Source organism: Mercenaria mercenaria, chromosome 18 (assembly GCF_021730395.1).
Source record: "Mercenaria mercenaria strain notata chromosome 18, MADL_Memer_1, whole genome shotgun sequence".
Classification (NCBI taxonomy): domain Eukaryota; kingdom Metazoa; phylum Mollusca; class Bivalvia; order Venerida; family Veneridae; genus Mercenaria; species Mercenaria mercenaria.
Window position 1 is genome coordinate 8,784,651 of NC_069378.1, and position 20,664 is coordinate 8,805,314.

Genomic DNA, 20,664 nt, shown 5'->3' on the forward strand with positions numbered 1-20,664 from the left:
TTATATTTACTTCAAAAGGAAATCTGATATAACCTAGACTTCTATATCAGCAACACGTCAACAGATCAGCATTTTACATGACTGAAAACCTATACCGGTCATAAATTCCATGTTGTTGCTACGTTTTTAGTTAAGCATATCTTGCGTTGAAATAATATAATCGGCACAATTAGTTATTTGTTTAGGGACACAACGTTATATATTATTTTCGATAAGAAGTTGAACTCTTGAAACAAACTTTTAATGCAAACAGTCATAATATTTAACTATTTGCTTACATAATTATTACAGGCATACCATATTTGCAGTACGATATGTATGAAAATATGGCATACTAGTACATGTTTTACTGACGATTTGATGAAGACATACTTTTAAAACAATACCGCCATTGATACATAATCAATTTGTTGAAAATAAAACCCGCAAGGTCTTCATCATATCTATATGTATATAAATAAGCCTTTTTACTTAAATCATTCCTATACAAAACTATGAAAAAGGTGTTACATTTGCATTATCGAATTTATTATATGTTAATTAAAATAAAAACTGAAAAGGCCATATTTGAAATAATAAAGATGCTTATTATACATGTACTTACTTTATGTTTTAATAATTATGCTATCCAAATTATCGAACAATCGTAATGACACTGGTCTATCTATCGATAAGAAAATTAGCACTTATCCTCTGACTCTGCTGATGAAATACTTATTACCAGTCAATCAGAAACGCAAACTTAAATACTTGTGGATTCGCGAGGACAATTCCAATATCTAGCGTAATTGCCACATTATATCAATTGCTCTGATTGGTTAAAATTTAATGTGCTGCAAGACAAGATTACTAATGTCATTGCGCGTATCCTAAAGGCAATGGACTGGAAGAACGGTATGACTAAACTAGTAACTAGTCACTATTTTCAGGTCATCTAGGAGAAGCATCTATCCATATCAAGATTGTATCCGATATTTTGCAAAGCTGTTTGTATTTATATGAGTATAATGCTCACAAGTTTTATGTAATGGACGTGTGCATTCTCAAAAATGATTTGATTGTCATACATGAGACATTGATATTATTGCTGAACTAAATATTTAATAAATAGAAAACAGCTTTAACATTTTTGACACGCGCAACCATTGGAAAATAGAATTTAATATGTTCACTATGAAATTAACAAAACTGTGATATAGCTTCTTTCAATAAAACAAAGAAAACAAGTAAAAGTTGGCGCTTTCTGAAGAATCGAAATCATCTATTCATATTTCTAGAAGAAGTGGTATAAAACTAGAAGTAGAAGATTCTATTTCATAAAACCATTAAAAATCATTTAAAACGCAACTTCGCAAAATAATAGCAGACTCGGACTGATAAAGTTTGTTTATGAGAGGTACACGTAATGAAATGTGCAACACCCGAGCACCAACCCGAGCGAAATTCTAGCATGGTAAAATTGAATGTACTCCATGATCCAAACGTACCAGATAATATAACGGTATTGCCATGCAAAAATACACTCTCATCACTAAATTGTATATCAAAATGGTGTTAATACTTTTTAATTCAGGTATTTCTATTAACGTTTTATAATATCGATATGCTGTTAGGTTAGCTTAAGAGATGGTAATTCGTAAAACCGCACATGTATCTTTTCAACCACAACACAACTTATTGCTATGAATACGCTGTGTTCATACGGAATGAAATATATAGATAGTTAAAATGTGAAATTTTTATTGTATTCTAATTTTGATATTTACTGTTACAGTACTAAATTTTTCAAAAAGGCCTGTTAAAATACATTTTTACAAGCTGATACAGCAATACATTATCCAAATGGAATGCTGTAAAGTGAAATAACATTTCTAGAGTAAACAAGAGCTGCCACCATTAGTGACAAATGCCCCCGAAGCGTGCCAAGGCCCAATGCTACAGTTGTCTGCGCAAAATATGCCATAATAGTTTAGGTATGAATCATTTTGTAACCGGACAGAAAAAAGTTTTCCAAAGGTAAGCTTTACTTTGGAGCTAGGGATCTGGGTCTTGCGCATGACACATCAACTCATTATATGGAACATTTTTGCCAAGTAATTTTAATATCCCTTATAATGAATGGCAGAGTTATTGACCAGACAAGAAACAGACCCTGTTAACCTTTGACTTCTAAGTGTGACCTTGATCTTTGGGCTAGGGGTCTTGGTCTTGCGCAACGTCATCTCAATATAGGGGACATTTATGCTGAGTAATTTTGAAATATCCCTTTATCGATGGCAGAGTTATGGACCGGACAAGAAACATGCCATGTTAATCTTTAACCTCTAAGTGTGACCTTGACCTTAGAGTTGGTGGTCTGGGTCTTGCGCATAACACATTGTCTCATTATGAGGAACATTTATGGCAAGTAATTTTAAAATCAATTAATAAATGGCAGAGTTACGAATCCGACACCTGTTAACATTTGACTTCTCAGTGTGACATTGACCTTCGAGCCGTGTGTTTGGGTCTTGCGCATGACACATTGTCTCATTATGGGGAACATTTATGGCAGGTCATTTCAAAATCCATTGATAAATGAGTTATGACTTATGAACCGGACGCCTGTTAACCTTTGCCAAATGCCCCGAGGCGTGCCAAAGCCCAATGCTACAGTTGTCTGCGCAAAATATGCCATAATAGTTTAGGTATGAATAATTTTGTAACCAGACAGAAAACGTTCTCCAAAGGTAAGCTTTACCTTGGAGCTGGGGTCTGGGTCTTGCGCATGACACATCAACTCATTATATGGAACATTTGTGCCAAGTAATTTTAATATCCCTTAATGAATGGCAGAGTTATTGACCAGGCAAGAAACAGACTCTGTTAACCTTTTACTTCTAAGTGTGACCTTGATCTTTGGGCTAGGGGTCTTGGTCTTGCGCATAAAACGTCATCTCAATATAGGAAAAAATCATGCCGAGTAATTTTAAAATCCCTTTATCGATGGCAGAGTTATGGACCGGACAAGAAACATGCCATGTTAATCTTTAATCTCTAAGTGTGACCTTGACCTTAGAGCTGGTGGTCTGGGGCTTGCGCTTGACACATCGCCTTATTATGGGGAATATTTATGGCAAGTAATTTTAAAATCCATTGATAAATGGCAGAGTTATGAACTAGACACTTCTTCACATTTGACTTCTAAGTGTGACCTTGATCTTGGAGCAAGAGGTTTGGGTCTTGCGCATGACACATTGTCTCATTAAGGTATACATTAATACCAAATTATTTCAAAATGCCTTCATGGATGGCAGGGTTATGGATCGGACACGAAACAGACCCTTTTAATCATTGACCTCTAAAAGTGACCTTGACCTTGAAGCTAGGGGTCTTGGTCTTGCGCACAACACATCGTCTTATTATAGGGAACATTTATGGCAAGTAATTTCAAATTCATTGATAAATGGCAGAGTTATGAACCGGACACCTGTCAACATTTGACTTCTAAGTGTGACCTTGACCTTGGATCAAGGGGTTTTGGTCTTGCGCATGACACATTGTCTCATTATGGTAAACATTTATGCCAAGTTGTTTTAAAATGCCTTCATGGATGTCAGAGTTATGGACCGGACACGAAACAGACTCTGTTAACCATTGACCTCTAAGTGTGACCTTGACCATGGAGCTAGGGGTCTGGGTCTTGCGCATAATACGTTGCTTCATTATTGTGAACATTTATGGCAAGTTATTTCAATATCCATTTATGGATGGCAGAGTTACAGCCCGGACAAGAATTTACAAGAACGAACACACGCACGCAAGGACGCACAATGCGATTTTATTATGCCCACCTTCCGGGGCATAAAAATGTTCATAGATATATGTCCTGGTCATTTGGTTTCAAGAGAACAATTGGGGTATAACACATCCTTTTTGCCTAGCCCTCCAATTACATGAAGTGTGATCTGCAAGTGGTCGATAGAAAGGGAGGCCATTCTCCTTAATACATGCAACGACACAGTATATATTGCTATAGATAATATGTGTCTGATTAGACGTAAATGTTCAGAAAATATTGGTTAAATATTTGTTTGCAGTTCAAAACCGTATACATTAAACAATAGCGTGAAAGCCAGAAGAGGTAGCCTCTACATTGATTAGCAGGTACTTCTTTTTGTAAAGGTGATCGGCGTAGACGTTAATGTTTTGAATTCTCATATTCACTCTTTAACCTCTAATACGTATTTCTCTAATATGTATTTAGAGAGTATCACATTGACAAATATTGTCTTTAGAAATCCATAGATTGTAATAAACACGTACGGCATAACATTTTAGACAACCCATTTTACTCCTACCTGTTTGCATGATAAAATACAAGAGTCAACTACCTCAAACTAAAATCGTGTAACGACACTATTATAATGTAAAGATGAATCATCAGTCATTCCCGTGTATAGTTCGCAAAAGTCATGCTGAGAGTAAGCAATTTTCCTGATTTTTCAAAGCCATTTCTTCCAGATCAATTAAGATTAAGATCGCAATCAGATCACGATTGAATAGAAATTGGAACATAACATGGAATTAACGGAAATCAGAACGACATAGATGCTGAATCATTGTAGAAACAGGCGTGTTATTCTATCAGGGGACATTGCATTTGTCATCATTTATGTAGATACTGGCTCAGATACTGGACAATTAATCATCAACCCTTCAGCTTTATCAAACTGATATCCCGGGTATATTCGGCATGGCTTTTCTTTTATGGTAACACCACTGTATTAAAAATGTTTCTGATAATTTTTCATGAACAGCTGTTTTAAAAATACAGATCAAAGAGTAACTCGTCCTTTGATAGAAAAAAGTACAACTACGGGAAATTTGTTTGTTTGTTTTAGGTTTAACGCACTTTTTCATGAGTATTTCAGTAATGTAACGGCGGGTATCTAACCAGTCTTCCTTGATTCAGTACCAGTACAAACCTGTTTTCCGCAAGTAACAGCCAACTTTTCCAAATGAATGAGATGTGGAGGAAAATTGATTTAGGAGACAATGTCTTTAAACAAGTCGTTAAAAGTCGATAACACGCGCCTCAGCCGGAGATCGAACTCACAACCCAGCCATCCGCTGCATTCTCCAGATTGAGCTGTGCTTGAAACAGTAGTTATCAATAACGCTTATATGTAATCAGGTGTATTATATCACCACTTTTACGCGACTCGATATAGGAAGTTAAATGAAGTTGAACACGTTTTAGTGATTGAAAGTAAAGCCTTCAGCAATCTACCGTAATGATAGCTAAATAAACATCATTTTCGCAGAATAATAATACCAGTGTCCATACGATATTAAATTCTTAATGGAATCTGGAAATTAATTATTCTAACGTCATAGCATTGAAAATCAAACTGATAATGAAACAGAAAAAAAACCCGGAAACTCCACAGGTCAACAAAATGAAAAAGATTCAGGATGTGTTTGATTGAACCTGTTCATAGACAGTCTTTAGTCATCCCAAAAGTCTTAAATAATCCCGAAACTTACATATAAGTCAAAGTCAAACGTTATAACGGCGCACTGAAAAAGAAAACCACACAAAATAGGTACAATGTAACTATTTCTGGAATATATTATTAGATATCTGCAAATCATTCATAACGTGTTAGAATCGAAATAATATATCTCAAACAAAACAATGACTTGCTGTTGAATAAAATCATTGTTTGTCGTTCAGATGCGTATTATTATTTCACTCGGTCTGCACCCTCGTGATATAATTCCATCTGAACTTCAAACAATGTTTTTGTTCAATGAATGAGATATAATTTGAAATTTGATAAAAGGAAAGAATACAAAAAATATAGAATTTTCGCAGACGAAAGGCTGATGTCTCCAATAATTTAACTAATATATACGATATAATGGTAGTAAATGCAGCCAGTGTGTGCTACTAAACTAGTATAATACTACCAATGTGAGTAACTCTGAGGGAGGCCTATCTAGTAAGCTGCCAAAGAAGGTTAACACTGCAAGTGTGAGTAAATCCACTGTATCTCTATTTAGTAAACTGATCAAGTAGTTTAATACTACCAGGATGAGTGCTTCCATTGGATGTTTACGCTGTTAGGTGCTAAAGTAGTGCAGTACTACTATGGTGTGTAACTCCGAGAGAGGCTTATGTAGTTAGCTGCTCAGGAAGTGTAGTACTACCAGGGTGAGTAACTCCGAGGGAGGCATAAGCAGTTAGCCGCTCGAATAGTGCAGTACTAACAGGATGACAAACCCCTAGGGAGGCCTACGTAGACATCCGTTCAGGAAGTGCAATACTAATAGGATGAGTAACTCCGAGGAAGGCCTATTACGTTAGCTGCTCAGGTAGTGTAATACTGCTTGGGTGAGTAACTCTGAGGGAGGCCTATGTAGATAGCTGCTCATTTACATAGCCGCTAAGGTAGTGCAATACTAACAGGTGTAGCCGCTCAGAAAATGTAATATTTTCTAAGTTGTGTACCGCCGAGGGAGACCTACGTAGTTAGCCGCTCGGTTAACATAATATTACCTAGAAGAGTACTTCCGACGGAGGCCTACTTAGTTTACCGCTCGGTGGTAAGTGTAATATTACCAGGGAGACCTATGTTGTTGTCCGCTCAGGATGTGTAATATTACCTGGTTGAGTACCTCCGGGGAGAACTACGTCATTAGCCTCCGATGGAAACCTACATAGTTAAACAACCAATCAAGTAAAGAAATACAGTTGAACAAAGCGCTTTTGAACGAACGATGAATAATTGGGAGTAAAATCTACTATTAATCGCAGCTTAACATATTTTCTAAAATGCCGGCAATTTTCAGAAATTTCTGATATTTACATATAATGTACATTGTGTTTAATAAGAGACTAAATTCTTGATTGATCATCGGCTGGCACTTGTTTCTGAATTGCTCATTTCATCAGGTACCATTTTATATACCTTTATTGTTAAAGACACGCGTGACCACAAATCTTTATTTTAAATATTTTTAACAATAGAAACCTGTAAATATCACATTAATTATTCGTTCTCTATCTCTGATTCATGCAGAGAAGTTTATTTTGCGGAGCACAGGTCAGTAATAGAACAGAGTCCGGGAACATCAGTCAGGTTAACGCCATCGCAGAACTAAAATACCTTTGAAAAAAAGGCCAGACCAAAATACACTCAACTTCTATTGGTTAGACAATCAAAAAATGAAATTATAATCGAATTGGCGTTTGACTGTATTTAAGGAACATACCATTTCTACCCAAAGATGAATTAAACAACGATGAAATAACAGTTTATCTGGGATGTCCGTAGTTTCCATTTATGCAGCCATTTGTGGGTTTATATATCATATGGATAAACTAGACTCTTGCACGATCAAACTTCGGAAGACCCTGTAAGTGACTTACACATTCATGTTTTGTCACATGTTTACATTGGGCTAGTACTTGCAACTTTCTTTTTCTGCAGAATCAGCTACCTGTATCATTTAACATGTTGCAATCTGTTTTCTTATCTTTTTATTATAACAAACAGTTCTCTCTTGGTTTTATAAGTTCCCCACGCTTGTGCAAACACTAATGTGCCTGTCGGTGGTATTGTATTTATCAAGCAAATTCCTAGAATAGTTTCGCTGTGTTTTCTAAATATAACAAGGAGAGGGAATAAATATTTATGCAACATGGAAACAAAAAACAGCAAGTCTGTATTAAATAGCTTTTCACTTATGATATGGAATTAGTGTGTCTGTATTGATACACATCCATAATGTATTATTATTCTATGATACAAAGTATTGTTAGTCTTAATTATTTCCATCTTATTAGTGTTTAGTTGGTCTAATCCTTTAAATAATTAATTATCATGATCGATGTTTTCATTTTTGCTCGCTTTAAAACAAAAGATGTATAATGTAGAGAACGTATATCTTAAGACCTCTTCATTAATAGATAAATGCAAGCAGAATTGAAATATTTACAAAATAGAAAAAGTGGAAACTCCACAGGTCGCTCAACACAACAAAAACGAAAATGTTGCAGGCTCGGTCTGATTGAGCCTGTTCATGGACGGTAGTGGAAATGCATGCTACCTCCACGCCCTCTAGCCCCGGGTTGAGCAGAACTCAACTTATAATGTAGAGCTAGTTAACATGTAAGATAAATTTGCTTAAATAGCATACAGAAGTTGATTAATTGTCTTTAAGTGTACGGAAAGAACATTTTCAGTACCAAGCGTACTGAGGACATCAACCATTCTTTGTATGGTGAATAACTGATTTGCTTATATGCATGTACAAATCCCCATGTACTGTTTACAGATTATAACTGTTCAGAGAAGTACGATAATGCAAGTCTCCAAATGTACAAAGCTGACGAGCCTAAATCTTGTTTTACAAATACTGGACTATGTTATCCAGTTTAACCTTCATGGGGCTAAATCCCTACTAAACGATTGCTAACCATCCTTCTGAAAGAAATGTCATATAATAGTTGCCAATTTATACCAGGTATGATATTTGTAAGGTAATACTAGTATTGTCGTTTAACGGTATTGAGCCTTTCGTGTAAAATGATTTGATGGATGTTATTTTCCAAGTATACAGATTGATAGAAGAAAATGTAACAAAATGTAACAATACCGTCTAACTAATAGCGTGGAGCGCAATGACTCCCCATTCGGAAACCAATTACAGATCTGGCAAATTTACCCGGAAAAGTGGCCTCACTTCTTAAGAAACTATAAAAAATAGTTGGAGTGACTTTATCGGCAATTTAAGTTAGTATGTCTAAAACATTATTTTCTTTGTACAAATGATTTAAATGCAAGTACCTATGACAACGAAATTTGACACCATCCGCCCCAACTTTGTCTCTTTTTTATATTTTGCTAAATTCCTGTTCATTTCATATAACGTTTTAAAAGTGTTGAAACGATTTAGTTTGCCAAATCTAGAGAGGCAATTTTGGTTTTCCTCTTCCAGCATGATTTCAGGCAAGTACTGGGGACGGGTTGGTTCCTTACAGGACAACATGAGCGGCTTTCGAGCATTTATAGGTCAATATGAGAGTTCATGATTTTAATGTATTGATATATGTTTTAAGGCAAATATTTGATATCATTAAATCAGTTGCATGTAAAAACACCTACTCATGAAAAACGCCTAATCATAATTATACGTATATGTTTTGTTATACAAAGCATGCCTTCCTATAAAACATTCAAATGCAAACATACAACACTTTCATTAAAAATCAATCACGTCTTTACTTTCAGATCAGTTCAATTACTGGATATCATTAACATAAACTGAATTCAGTGTTATTTATTTGCCAAACAATAAGATAGGTTAGCTTCACATTTCGTAATGGAACACCAGTTCAATCTTATGTTCAAAGAGATTTTACTGTTGATGTTGCCTTAACAAATGTACGAATCATAGCACAATTAGACAAAGTCCAAATCTTTGCAACCAGTAACTTTAATGTATAAAAGTTGTTGTTTTCTATTTATAGTAAGTCCTTTCTAAGTGTGAGGTATAGCTAAATTAATATATTCATAGTAAGTCTTTTCTAAGTGTGAGATATAGCCAATCTATTCATAGTAAGTCCTTTCTTAGTGTGATGTATAGCCAGTCTAATTATAGTAAGTCCTTTCTAAGTGTGAGATATAGCCATCACCTGAAACAGAAAATGTTCGCAATAGAAAAATATCAAAGCCCAGTTACTATAAATATCTTCTTTAGAGCCTGTAAATAATTTCAGTAATGCATATATGCATTGACCTCATCGCCGGACGTCGTATTCTATATATGTATATATCTATACTCACGAATATAAATAATTTTATACATATATTAAAAGACTTAGTATACATACTGTTTGAACTAAATATATGTCGTTTAATATATGACTCAAGTTAGTCCTGATAATCTAAGCGCAATGCCGCAGTTATGCGTACACTCAAACTTAGTGATTTACATCTATCTTTTATGCTGCTTCAGTTCAGCCAGTTAAGTAAGCATACGGGTTTAGTAAAACTGACGTTAAATTGACAACAGCAAACACTTGCTCACAACCAGAATATTTCAAATATATGAATTGTCTGCACTATGTATGAAACGCTATAAATTCATTGGTCGCATTTTAAGAATGCAGTAATATCACCCTGCTACAAAATAAGGTGTTCTATGTTTAACAGGCAAATGAATTGAAAGAGCGACTTTTATCGGAAAATCGAATATATTTCTTTTTTAATCTGAAGGTAAAATTTAAAAAGAATTGCTATTTTGTTTGATACCCTGTCGTTTTGTTTAATCGGTTCACAAATATGTATCCACGATATTCAATTTAACGTTTCATATACACCGTGCCTATTGTTTACAATGCAGTATGATTGAAATAACCATAGTACACTTGTACCCTTGTTACGTGAAAATTTTAATGAAGATCATATAATTCCTGCAAGTCAGAATTTGATTGTGTAATGGGATGTATAGGTGATGCTTTGGACACTAGGGTGCTAATATTCTGGTAATACGTACAAGAGGCATGGTAAAGCTGGTGCTAGGCGGATGGGATGGTAGGGCGCAAGGTTATCTCTCAAAGACAGGTTTAAACAAACAAAACCATATACAGTCAAAAGATAATCATTCAAGATTTGGGTTCTCAGATTACTTATGTCCATAAATCAAAAGTCTGTATGAGATTTTTGTTCATGTATCTTCTGAATCCGGGAATTCTTCATTCAAACTATATTATAGACAGCTCTAATTCGGAAAAAAAGCAACAACAAAGTAATTACATAATTTTATTTTCAAAAATATTTCTCTTTTATTGACAGACCAGGAGAGTCCTTACAAACTTTATTTATTGCTGTGAAACATTTGATTATAATATCTATCGCAAATATAGGATATGCTCGGTAATTTTACTTTATCACAAAAAACGATATTCTTAAGGTATGTAAGTGGAAAACATTGTATACAGATTTTGTGACCTGCTGGGCAAAATGGCTACTTAATGGATACGTTATCGGATAAAAATAAAAATAAAAGCAACAACCTGCGTGTGTTCCATTCAATCTTAAATATAATCAAAAAGCTTACCATCAAAATCGAATAACTCTGAGACCCATTTGTCTAGCATGAAGTCACGCTTCCTGCACAGACCAATAACGTGATTTGCAGTAAATAACACTGTTGAAGGAAGGAATATATTTCTAGTTAAAACGATGTGGTCATTGTTAAAAACACTGATTTTGCGTGTTACATTGTTCTTCGACTAACGGAATTGAAAGATTATTTTAATGAGTTTGGTAGAATAGTTGTACCTTGTTGATATCAAATTATATTAATTGTGCAAATTGATGAAATAGTGTCCTATAGAAATAGAATCCGCTTTATTATAGTTTTGTTCAAATCGTTTAAATCGTAACGGAAGAGTCATTTAAGAATAAAGCTTAATCAGAACATGCAAAGTGCTCTTTAATCACGTTCTGTAACTGCTAAGATTGCGTATGTAACTCTTTACTTACATGGCAGCGAACAAAACTTAGTTTTCATTGCGTTGTAGAAGTACTTTTGTCCATCGAAATCACGGCATAATCCAAATCTTGCATATTGTTTAACTGTTCTGAAAATAGAATGTTTCGAATAATTTCCCCATTGATAAACGTTGCCTTATTACGAGAATAGCATTTTTAATATAAATTCTTTGATTATATATCTCAAAGACGATAAGTTATGTCTATGAACTTTTGAAATAAGGCATATAGACATGTAATAGGTATATCAATGAGGACTAACTGTGCACTCACTTAACAAGATTCCATCTAAGAAGCTTTTAATGAAACCTCAAGTTACCTAGATGATATTTTAAATGTGGACAAGCAATATTATTCAGAAATGGTGAACAGGTTTTAGAATTACAACTTAAAGAAGCTTATACCTCAGATTTTGATAACTTTTGTTTTGGTCCTATATTAATCAATGATTGTTAATGGTAACTTAGAAACAAACAAATATTTTTTATTTACATTGTCCTGTCTAACTAGTTAGAATAGGGTAAGTGTTTTTAACTTACCCTTTTTCATTATTAACCTTTTAATCCCTACCCTTTCACCCCTTCCGCATTTTTTTATATCTTTGATATAATAATTAAAATGTACTTAATGATGAATACTTTAATCAATCCACCTGCTGTTTTTCAACTACAGTTTTTATTACTGGTTGACCTACTTTGCGATGAATGTGTGGCTCTCTGGCTCAATGCTTTCAGGAAGCCTAACAATTATTTATTTTAGGTACCTAATTACGTTTTTTTAAAACAGACAGTGAATGCTCATTTTGCAGACAGATAAAAAGTTAAATACTTCCGTCTGTATTCACTGAATCAGACACTTAAGATATAACGAAGGTAAATGGCTTTGTTATACTTGTCAATTCTGTATTTTTATTCCTATGTGTTAATTACAACTAACTGACTTGAATACAATTATTAAGAACAGTTGGATTAAAACATATGTAATACTTTTATGTTTTCATCAAATCGTGTTATTAATAATAGATAAACGTAATGCCAAACGTGATTCACGCCAAAACGTGAGGACGAGTCTGAAATAACAATTCATTATGCTTGCAAAATACTTGACCAGTAAATATTAGTATTTGTTTCATTTTAACTATCAAGCAACATGACTCAGTCGGGTAAGATGCAGGTAGCAACTGGATATAAGCTACGCGTTTTGTTAGTTCGAATCCATTTGAGGATTTTTTTTTCATTTGTTTTTGGTTTTTCTATTCGGTTTCATTTTTGTTCCTTTATTTTCGTTTCTTTCTATGGTGGTTTGTATTTGCATATATGTTTTTATATTACATAATATTCTGTTCATTATTCGCTTAAAAGCATGCATTTATTTAATATCATCTTTGATATGATGCTAAACCTTTGACATCTACCATATCAGCTTTAGATATTTCTGTATCGTGTTGTCACAGAGCACATGAAGGAATCTATTTTTTTATGCAAAAATGAAATAGAAATTAAAAGTTAATGCGGAGTTTCGAATCCACACGGCAAAAGATCTGTTTAACATGGACAGTCTGCTTTACCTTTAATCTCATTTGTAAATGGTACTAAAACTAGAAATATTTAGATTTTAGCACGTTAGAAAAATGTTGAATTCCCTATGTTCCATTTATTCGGTGTTAGCTGAATAACATGGATTTTGACCTAGATTCTGTAGTAATCGGGACACGGAACAGGTGCGCGCTGAGAAGATAAACCATTTATTAAGTCTTAAATGACATTGAGAAGGCACATATTAAATGGAACATATTTAATAGTTTTGTTACCCTAAACTAAAATGATATATTCTTATTTAAAGTTTTTAGTAATTTATCACCGCTAGAGAAATCGAAAGTAAACTTCTTCCCCCGTTGCGTACCTCGCTTATGGATGAATGAGTGGTGGCTGGTTGTAACTGTAGTCAGTGTACCCGGTCTCGGACAGTACGCGGTTTCGCAAACTCGGCAAATTCATGCTCTTCGTGAAAATAAAGCAGAAAATTCAACAATTCTTTGTTATTATTTCACGAAACTGAGTTATTCCCTGCATAATTTGACAGCAGGGATCTTTCCCCACTGGAGCCTCGCTCTAGCAAGTGCAGACAGAAACAATAACTACACCAATGGAGGCCAGTAGTCAGCTGAAATTTTTTAAATTTCATGAAAATAATGACTACGCAAACAACAACAATGTGCAAATTAATTTAAAAATCACTATTCCATCAAATATTATGTAAGTATTTACCAAATGAAAAAAATTTCAACATTTATTTAAGGTATCTCAATCTGCAAATGTTTGATTTTTTGCTTTAATTCTTTTTAATTGCAAACTTAATCAAGTAATTAGAGTTATGGGGGTCACTAGTGATTTATAAGCTAGGGTTTTATTTTCATGTCAACTGCTATAGCATTTTCCGGTCCAACTAATTGTACGCTGGTCGACATATTGTGCAAGTGGGTTACTTATGGGGGATTCTAACCCAATACGATATTATTTCAGAATCAGCCCAGGACGTCAGATCATTTTGACCTTCTATCACTGAAAGGATACCTCTTGATCATTTAAATTTGTCGCTTAGCTGGAATATTTGCAAATGAATAATGTGTTCGTATATGCATATCCAAATAGTTTCTGTCTGTACATTCTGTTTAATTCTGATTTTTTCATGCGCCAAACATTATTACCTTTACGCCGTTTGTCTTTTTAAAGACATTTCTTGTATCTATTTATAGTCATGATTGTAAACATAAAGTTATCGGTGGGGCATATTATTCAAATGATTCGTTTATGGTACCGGTTAAAACACATCATTTTTGTATACACGGAGACGCATTTAGCTCACTTTTAAATATTCATTTAGAATGTATTTCTTTCATTCTAGAAAATAAACTTTCCAACAATTTTCAAATATACAGACATTATCATGCTTTAGATAAAAAAAAACCTGCTGTTTTATATAAACTGTAGAAATAAATATATTTCAAAGAGCATTTGCATTTGCATATCTCGTTCATCGCTTAATCGATCTGCTATATTATTTATTCATCTCATAAAGCCTAAAATGCTGCGTCCAGTTCAGTGTTAAGTGTAGCCATTTCCTTAAATTTAAATGTGACATACATTTTTCAATAGTGGTCCGATTCAATATAGTCTTTCAGCATTATTCACCGCTGGACGATGATTCTCGTATTGATTTAAACATATTTTATTCCTTCCTTTTTATGACAACGTATACAATGTACATATACAGAAAATATACAAAACATTCTAAGAAAGGTAAAAGGGTTGGACCACAAGTTCATATAACATTAGTAATTCGGCCCGTCCCCGAAGGTATATTTAAAGGAAAATTTTATATTATAGATTGCATTGTATTCTTATATAAAATGACAAAATGTAATTGGAAGAGAACAAAGTTAAGCGAAATGAATAACAACAATGTTGGAGAATAAGTAGAATGATTTAACTGTAAAAATTAAAAGAAAGCTAGATAGATGGTAATATAAGAAGAGAGAGAGTCCAGAGTGTTCCAAGGGTCGTAACTTGATGTGTGGGGTACAACTGCGTTAAGTTTATATACTAAAGTAATACGGCAGCAATCAGATTTCTTGATGAAAACGATTTGTATGTTTGATATATTTTTGTACTTCTAAAAATATTAGTGAATTTTCTTCTTCAGTATAATTTTCATCTCCAAACAAAAGAGTACGCGTATTCAGTGGATGAAAGATACGTGTGGCGTTAAAAAGTTGTATTCTTTGTAAAGCATAATGTCTACATTTAAAGAGAAAATGTTCGGCATCTTCAGTATCGTGACCACAGTCACATGCAGCATTGTCTCTCAAATGATTTTTATATAAATCAGCATTTAAATTACTGCATTTATTACGCATTTGAGCATGGTAAACCGAGTACAGCCTTTCGCCAATACAAAAATATGTAGGTACAGATGAAGGTTTGTATTTTAGTTTAAGTTTTGATTTAAAAATATGAATTGTGGATGACTCTCTTATATCGGATTCTAAATCGTTCCATAAAGAAGAAGCTGATGGAATAAATGAGTTAGCAAATATTTGCGTACGACGAGCAACTGTTATATAATCATTCCTGTTTCTTAGAAGATAAGGTACATCATTGGCAACTGTATCTGGAATAAGATTTAATAGATAGTCCGGTAATGTACGATGCTTAGCTTTATACATGGTAACGAGTTTCTGAATGTTTCGTCTATCGGACAGAGATACCCAACCAATTTCATTAAGAAGACGTTCGATAGAAACAGACCTCGTAAGACCTGTGACAATACGTGCAGCCTCGTATTGGAGTTTTTCAAGAGAATGTTTTTCGTAATCTGCACAGCCATCCCAGACTATTGATGCGTATTCTAGAACAGGTCTCATGTAGGATATATAAATCTGATTTAACGTATTTCTTTTTAGTTTGAACTTTAATGCTTTGATTCTCGTATAACTCATTATACATCATTCCTTCCCCTTTGACATTTCTCATTAATTCAAAGTGCCCTAAATATTTAACGTCAATTTTGTACATGTCTCTGATGTAAACATTAAACCTTTAAGATACCTGTAATTAAGGTATAATTTATAGCAAAAGAGTGCTTTAACACTTATTTATGCACGATGGGCGGTTATACGTCGGGCGTAATAATTTCACGAGGGACCAGCCCTCGTGAAATTATTTGTACGACGTATTACCGCCCGTGTAAAAATAAGTGTTAAAATACGGTTTTCGTATAAATTATTTCGATTCTAATATGCCCTTAATCTAAAGCAGTAGATAAAATATAGTAGCACTCTTTCTTGGTCGCAACAAAAACATTGACGTCACCGCACATTAACGAGACTTCATTCTAGCGTAAGAGTGTTTTAACGGAGAAAAGCATATTAGAATTAATAATCGATTATCCTAACACATTCTTTATTATTCATACAGAAAAGCAATTACATATAAATGTACCTTTTTTAAAGTATATTGTTGAATACCTACTGGTACACATCACCTTTGCTTTGTCCGACAGACGGTTCCTCTTCTGCGATGATAGGGTCCAGAGTAGTATTCACATGTGTATTGTCCAACACCAATGCATATATATATGATAATCTTACAGCGGTTTCTATGACTGCGATTGAATCAAAGATGCAAAATCCAACAGAAACCATTTTTGTTAATACAAAATAATACAAATGTGTAAAAGTTTCAGCCTGAACTGTTTTGATTTGTAGTATAAAGTTAATATTTAAAAGAATCACTTCATTAAAACTTATTTTGTTTAGTTCACGAAAACACAGTTTTCCACAGAATAAAATCTGCTGCGTCCAACAGATGTGTTTTGTATCCTTGTTGCAAAAAGCACCTACACTACATCGATTAAATCCAAGAGAATGTCGTGTAGGATTTCTTCTAAATTTATCGGATATGATTTCACATTAATTGTTTGTTTTCTAGGTACTGCTGAAGTATCCGTAAAGAATACGCCTTGATAATGTTTAAGCCCTCTACAGACGGTAGGTTTTTGTTGTACAACACCAATTAAATTCAAGATGTACAGCCAAATATTATCGTGTGTATGATGCTATTCCTTAATTTCGTAAATCTTAAGTCTTGACTTACAGATTAGGACATGTTCTATTTCGTAAGTTTTGCCTTACGTACCACCCACGTTGACAAGCAACAAACTGGTAAATAATTAGTTGATAAGAGGCAAGTGAATGAAATTCCAGAAACAATTGGCCAAAAAATAAACACAAATCTGAATATAAAACGGCTTCTAATGCATAATGGAAGAAGGATGACACTGAAAAGTTTAATGATTTGAACCACGCCATGAGAAAACCAACATAGTGCGTTTCCAACCAGCATCCGCGCAGTCTGATCCATGCTGTTCATTAACGGTTTCTCTAATTGTAATAGACTTTGAAAGCAAACATCACTGATCCTGACCAGACTGCGCAGATGCACATTCTGGTCTGCATCCATGTTGGTCGCAAAGCCACTATGTTGGTTTTCTCATGGCGTGGCTCATTTGTGTCATGCGTAATCAAATTCATGGGACATAAAAAGGTGAATATTATTTTTTATAATATTAATAGTTACATTCTTTTCAGTACCTGATGCACTATGTTTACTAGGTAAATCTCTGTGATTTATATGGGAATGGAATACTGTCTGTATGTGAAAAATGTACAATTTCAAAATTGTACATCTTTGAGATAATTAGTGTTGTACAACAAAAACCTACCATCTGTAGATGGCTTTAGATTTCTTGAAACATCTATTTAAGATACGAATTGCCTAATACCAAGTTTCAGTCAATGTTAATTAAATAATATAACGATACTGTTGGCAAACCTTCTAAATACATGTAATCGGTTGCACTGTAATAACATGTTACAAATTACATAATGTAATTGTATAATTATATTATTTTGTACACAAATATTGCACTAATGTTTCCAGAGTGTAAGTAGTTTAGAGTTATGTATCCCTTTCATGTTTATTCTTACGTAGAAACCGCGGTATGTATTCAAAGATACGTGCATAGACTGCCTATAACATAACAAAGAAATTAATGAATCAAAAACGCCCTACGAACACAGCAACCCCTCTATCTGTCTGTCATTCTGTCTGTCTGTCTATCTTGGGTTTCTTGTGCCGTTGTTTCAATTTAAATTCTAGTTTTACCTAAACTAATAATCTTACTTTTTACGTCAAATGTTTTGTTTTATTTTTAATGTTCATGTTGATTTTTTCCGCAGTTTAAACCGTCCATAATCACTTATAATAATGATTCAAAACACGCTTTACAAATCCATTTTCTAGAATATCAAATTTTAATAGTCTACCACCTTTCAAAGACTCAATGTTAGTGCAACAACAAAAAAAATCAAAAGAAAATAGGGTGTTTACGCTTAGATTAGAATGAAAACGCACCATTCAAGTAACAGCAACCACTTCCGGCTTTTTGACACCTCCACCACAGCTCGTTTCATAAGTGTTTTTTTTTTAAAACTTATCCAAAGTGAACTGATGTCATCTACACAATGGCGCCTGCTTTTTAATTTTGTCTTTTGGCAGTTCCTGTGATATGCAGGCTCCATAACCTCAGATCCCCTTTCTAAATCCCAGTTTGTTTAGTTCTGCTCATTGTTTTCTCGTTTAGGGCAAACCCATTATTTTAACTGGGGACCATACGCCGCTTTTCATGGAATTACACACTAGTGTAGCATTGAAGGTTCCATGTGCACCGCCGTATGAACACATCAGTGGATGTCTCTAAATTGTTTTTTGTACTTTTAACATGTGTAAATGTTGAGTTCTGCTCAACCCGGGGCTAGAGGGCGTGGACGGCAGCATGCATTTCCACTACCGTCCATGAACAGGCTCAATCAAACCGAGCCTGCAACATTTTCGTTTTTGTTGTGTTGAGCGACCTGTGGAGTTTCCACTTTTTCTAACTATCTATATTACGCTAACAAGCAAACTCACCAATAGGGGGAAATTTTACTATATTTTGGGACTTGTATTTAGTACTGATCAGCCTTTAGCAATTTGAGTTTACGGAAATGCCACGTATATATCAAGCTTCAAGATTGTTATCATTCTTATATATAAAGCGGATATTGGTTTGTTTTGAGTAGACGTAGTATATATTTCATCGAGTAGTGAATGTTTTAAAAAATATTTTCACGAGCGCGAAGCGCGAATGAAAATGTTACAATCTTATCACTACGAGATGAGATATATACCATATGTACTCAAAACACACATTTTCTTTTTAGGTGGCAGGGGAGTGCACATTTGCGAATTCCACATTGACGTGTGGGTACCAGTGTTGAAATATCCATAGAAATCTCGTGTTTGCTTATTTTTCTTTGAAACTACTATGGACTATTGCAGATACTATTGACTACATAAAGACGCCTCTCCGGTCCTATGCACCTGTCGCTTTCCACGCCAGATGTAGTGAAAATCGGCCAAAGCACCCAAATTTTATAGACCAAAAATAGCCTAACCGGGTCTCTCTTTGAACTCTGCCATTCATCCATTTCTATTTTTAAATCCAATTTCATAGCATATATTTATAGTACGAACATAGATGCATACCCAGGTGGTGTGGAATGTGTCTGTCAACCACCACTTTATTTCCCTAATTTTCACTTGAAAAAAAAGTGGATGGATGACAGCCGCGCGTCTGGCCGACTTTTTGTTCTGATATTTATGTTTTAGCCTCAACCGGAAGTACGGAGCAAGGAATTTTAAAACACCCGCCATGTAGAATCATTAACCGTTCCACATTCCCCAGATATATTAAAGAATTAATAATGATAAATAACCAGTAAGATAGATATGCCTTTATATCTACCCTGTCCTGTTTATACAGAAAATCGACAGGGGCCAAAACTACGAAACCGCTCCCCTGCCACCTTAAGTTTTTTAGCTGTTTAAACAAAATAAAATGTAACCTGTCTTGAATCTTAAGACACTTATGCTGATATCAACTGAACAAAAAGTGTTGCCATAACTTACAAGATAGCCGGTGAATAAGCCAACAAAAGTGCCCACCCCTCCACGCAAAAATCAGCCACAATTTGCATTCTGAATCAAAGTAACCCCGAAAAACTATTCACTGCCTTTAAAGTTAATTTGACATGATATTTATATTTTAAAGCCTTTCAAATGTTAAAACGATACACTTTTAACATAATTCTGGTATACAAATGCCGATTACCGTATTAAACCTATCGGGACACCCCTTAAAAGCCACCCATCCATCATTTGCGGCCACCCCCAGCCACTATATAGCTTGATGGCATTGCTAGATATAGACACATGTGCTATATTTAAACAAAATGGCATAAATAGTCATTATCTAGGCAGTATTTTCTTCTTTTGGCCGTTTTATGATACGAATCCTACTGGCTTGGGGTCCTTAGCTTTATTGTTATATGGCCACCCACTGCCATTTTGGGACTCGCCAGGCCAAATTTAGTACTCAGAAATGAATAAAAATCACTATATGTTACAGTTCATTCCGTAATGGGTATAAATAAATGCAAAAAGTCAATATTTGA

The 20,664-nt window shown here is 34.4% G+C and overlaps 1 protein-coding gene across 1 annotated transcript; it reads right to left on the minus strand.

Annotated features, from left to right (window-relative positions):
- Nucleotides 1–8,822: 8,822 nt before the first annotated feature.
- LOC123539169 (uncharacterized) lies at nt 8,823–16,812 on the minus strand. The gene is made up of 4 exons (XM_045323666.2): nt 16,580–16,812; nt 11,541–11,638; nt 11,113–11,202; nt 8,823–9,685 (listed from the first exon to the last, which is right to left on the minus strand). Exons 1-4 carry the CDS (start codon nt 16,750–16,752, stop codon nt 9,642–9,644), a joined length of 405 nt encoding a protein of 134 aa, XP_045179601.2. The 5' UTR covers nt 16,753–16,812; the 3' UTR covers nt 8,823–9,641.
- Between the last annotated feature and the right edge of the window lie 3,852 nt (nt 16,813–20,664).

Bases quoted from the DNA above. Each gene is read 5' to 3' on its own strand.
- LOC123539169 (XM_045323666.2), bottom strand. From the start codon at position 16,752: ATGGTTTCTGTTGGATTTTGCATCTTTGATTCAATCGCAGTCATAGAA. The intron at 11,639-16,579 runs GTAGGTATTCAA...TTCTATTTTCAG, and splicing joins AGCAAAGGTGATGTGTACCA to AACAGTTAAACAATATGCAA. The intron at 9,686-11,112 runs GTAAGCTTTTTG...TTTCTGTTTCAG, and splicing joins AGAGTTATTCGATTTTGATG to GTGATGGCTATATCTCACAC.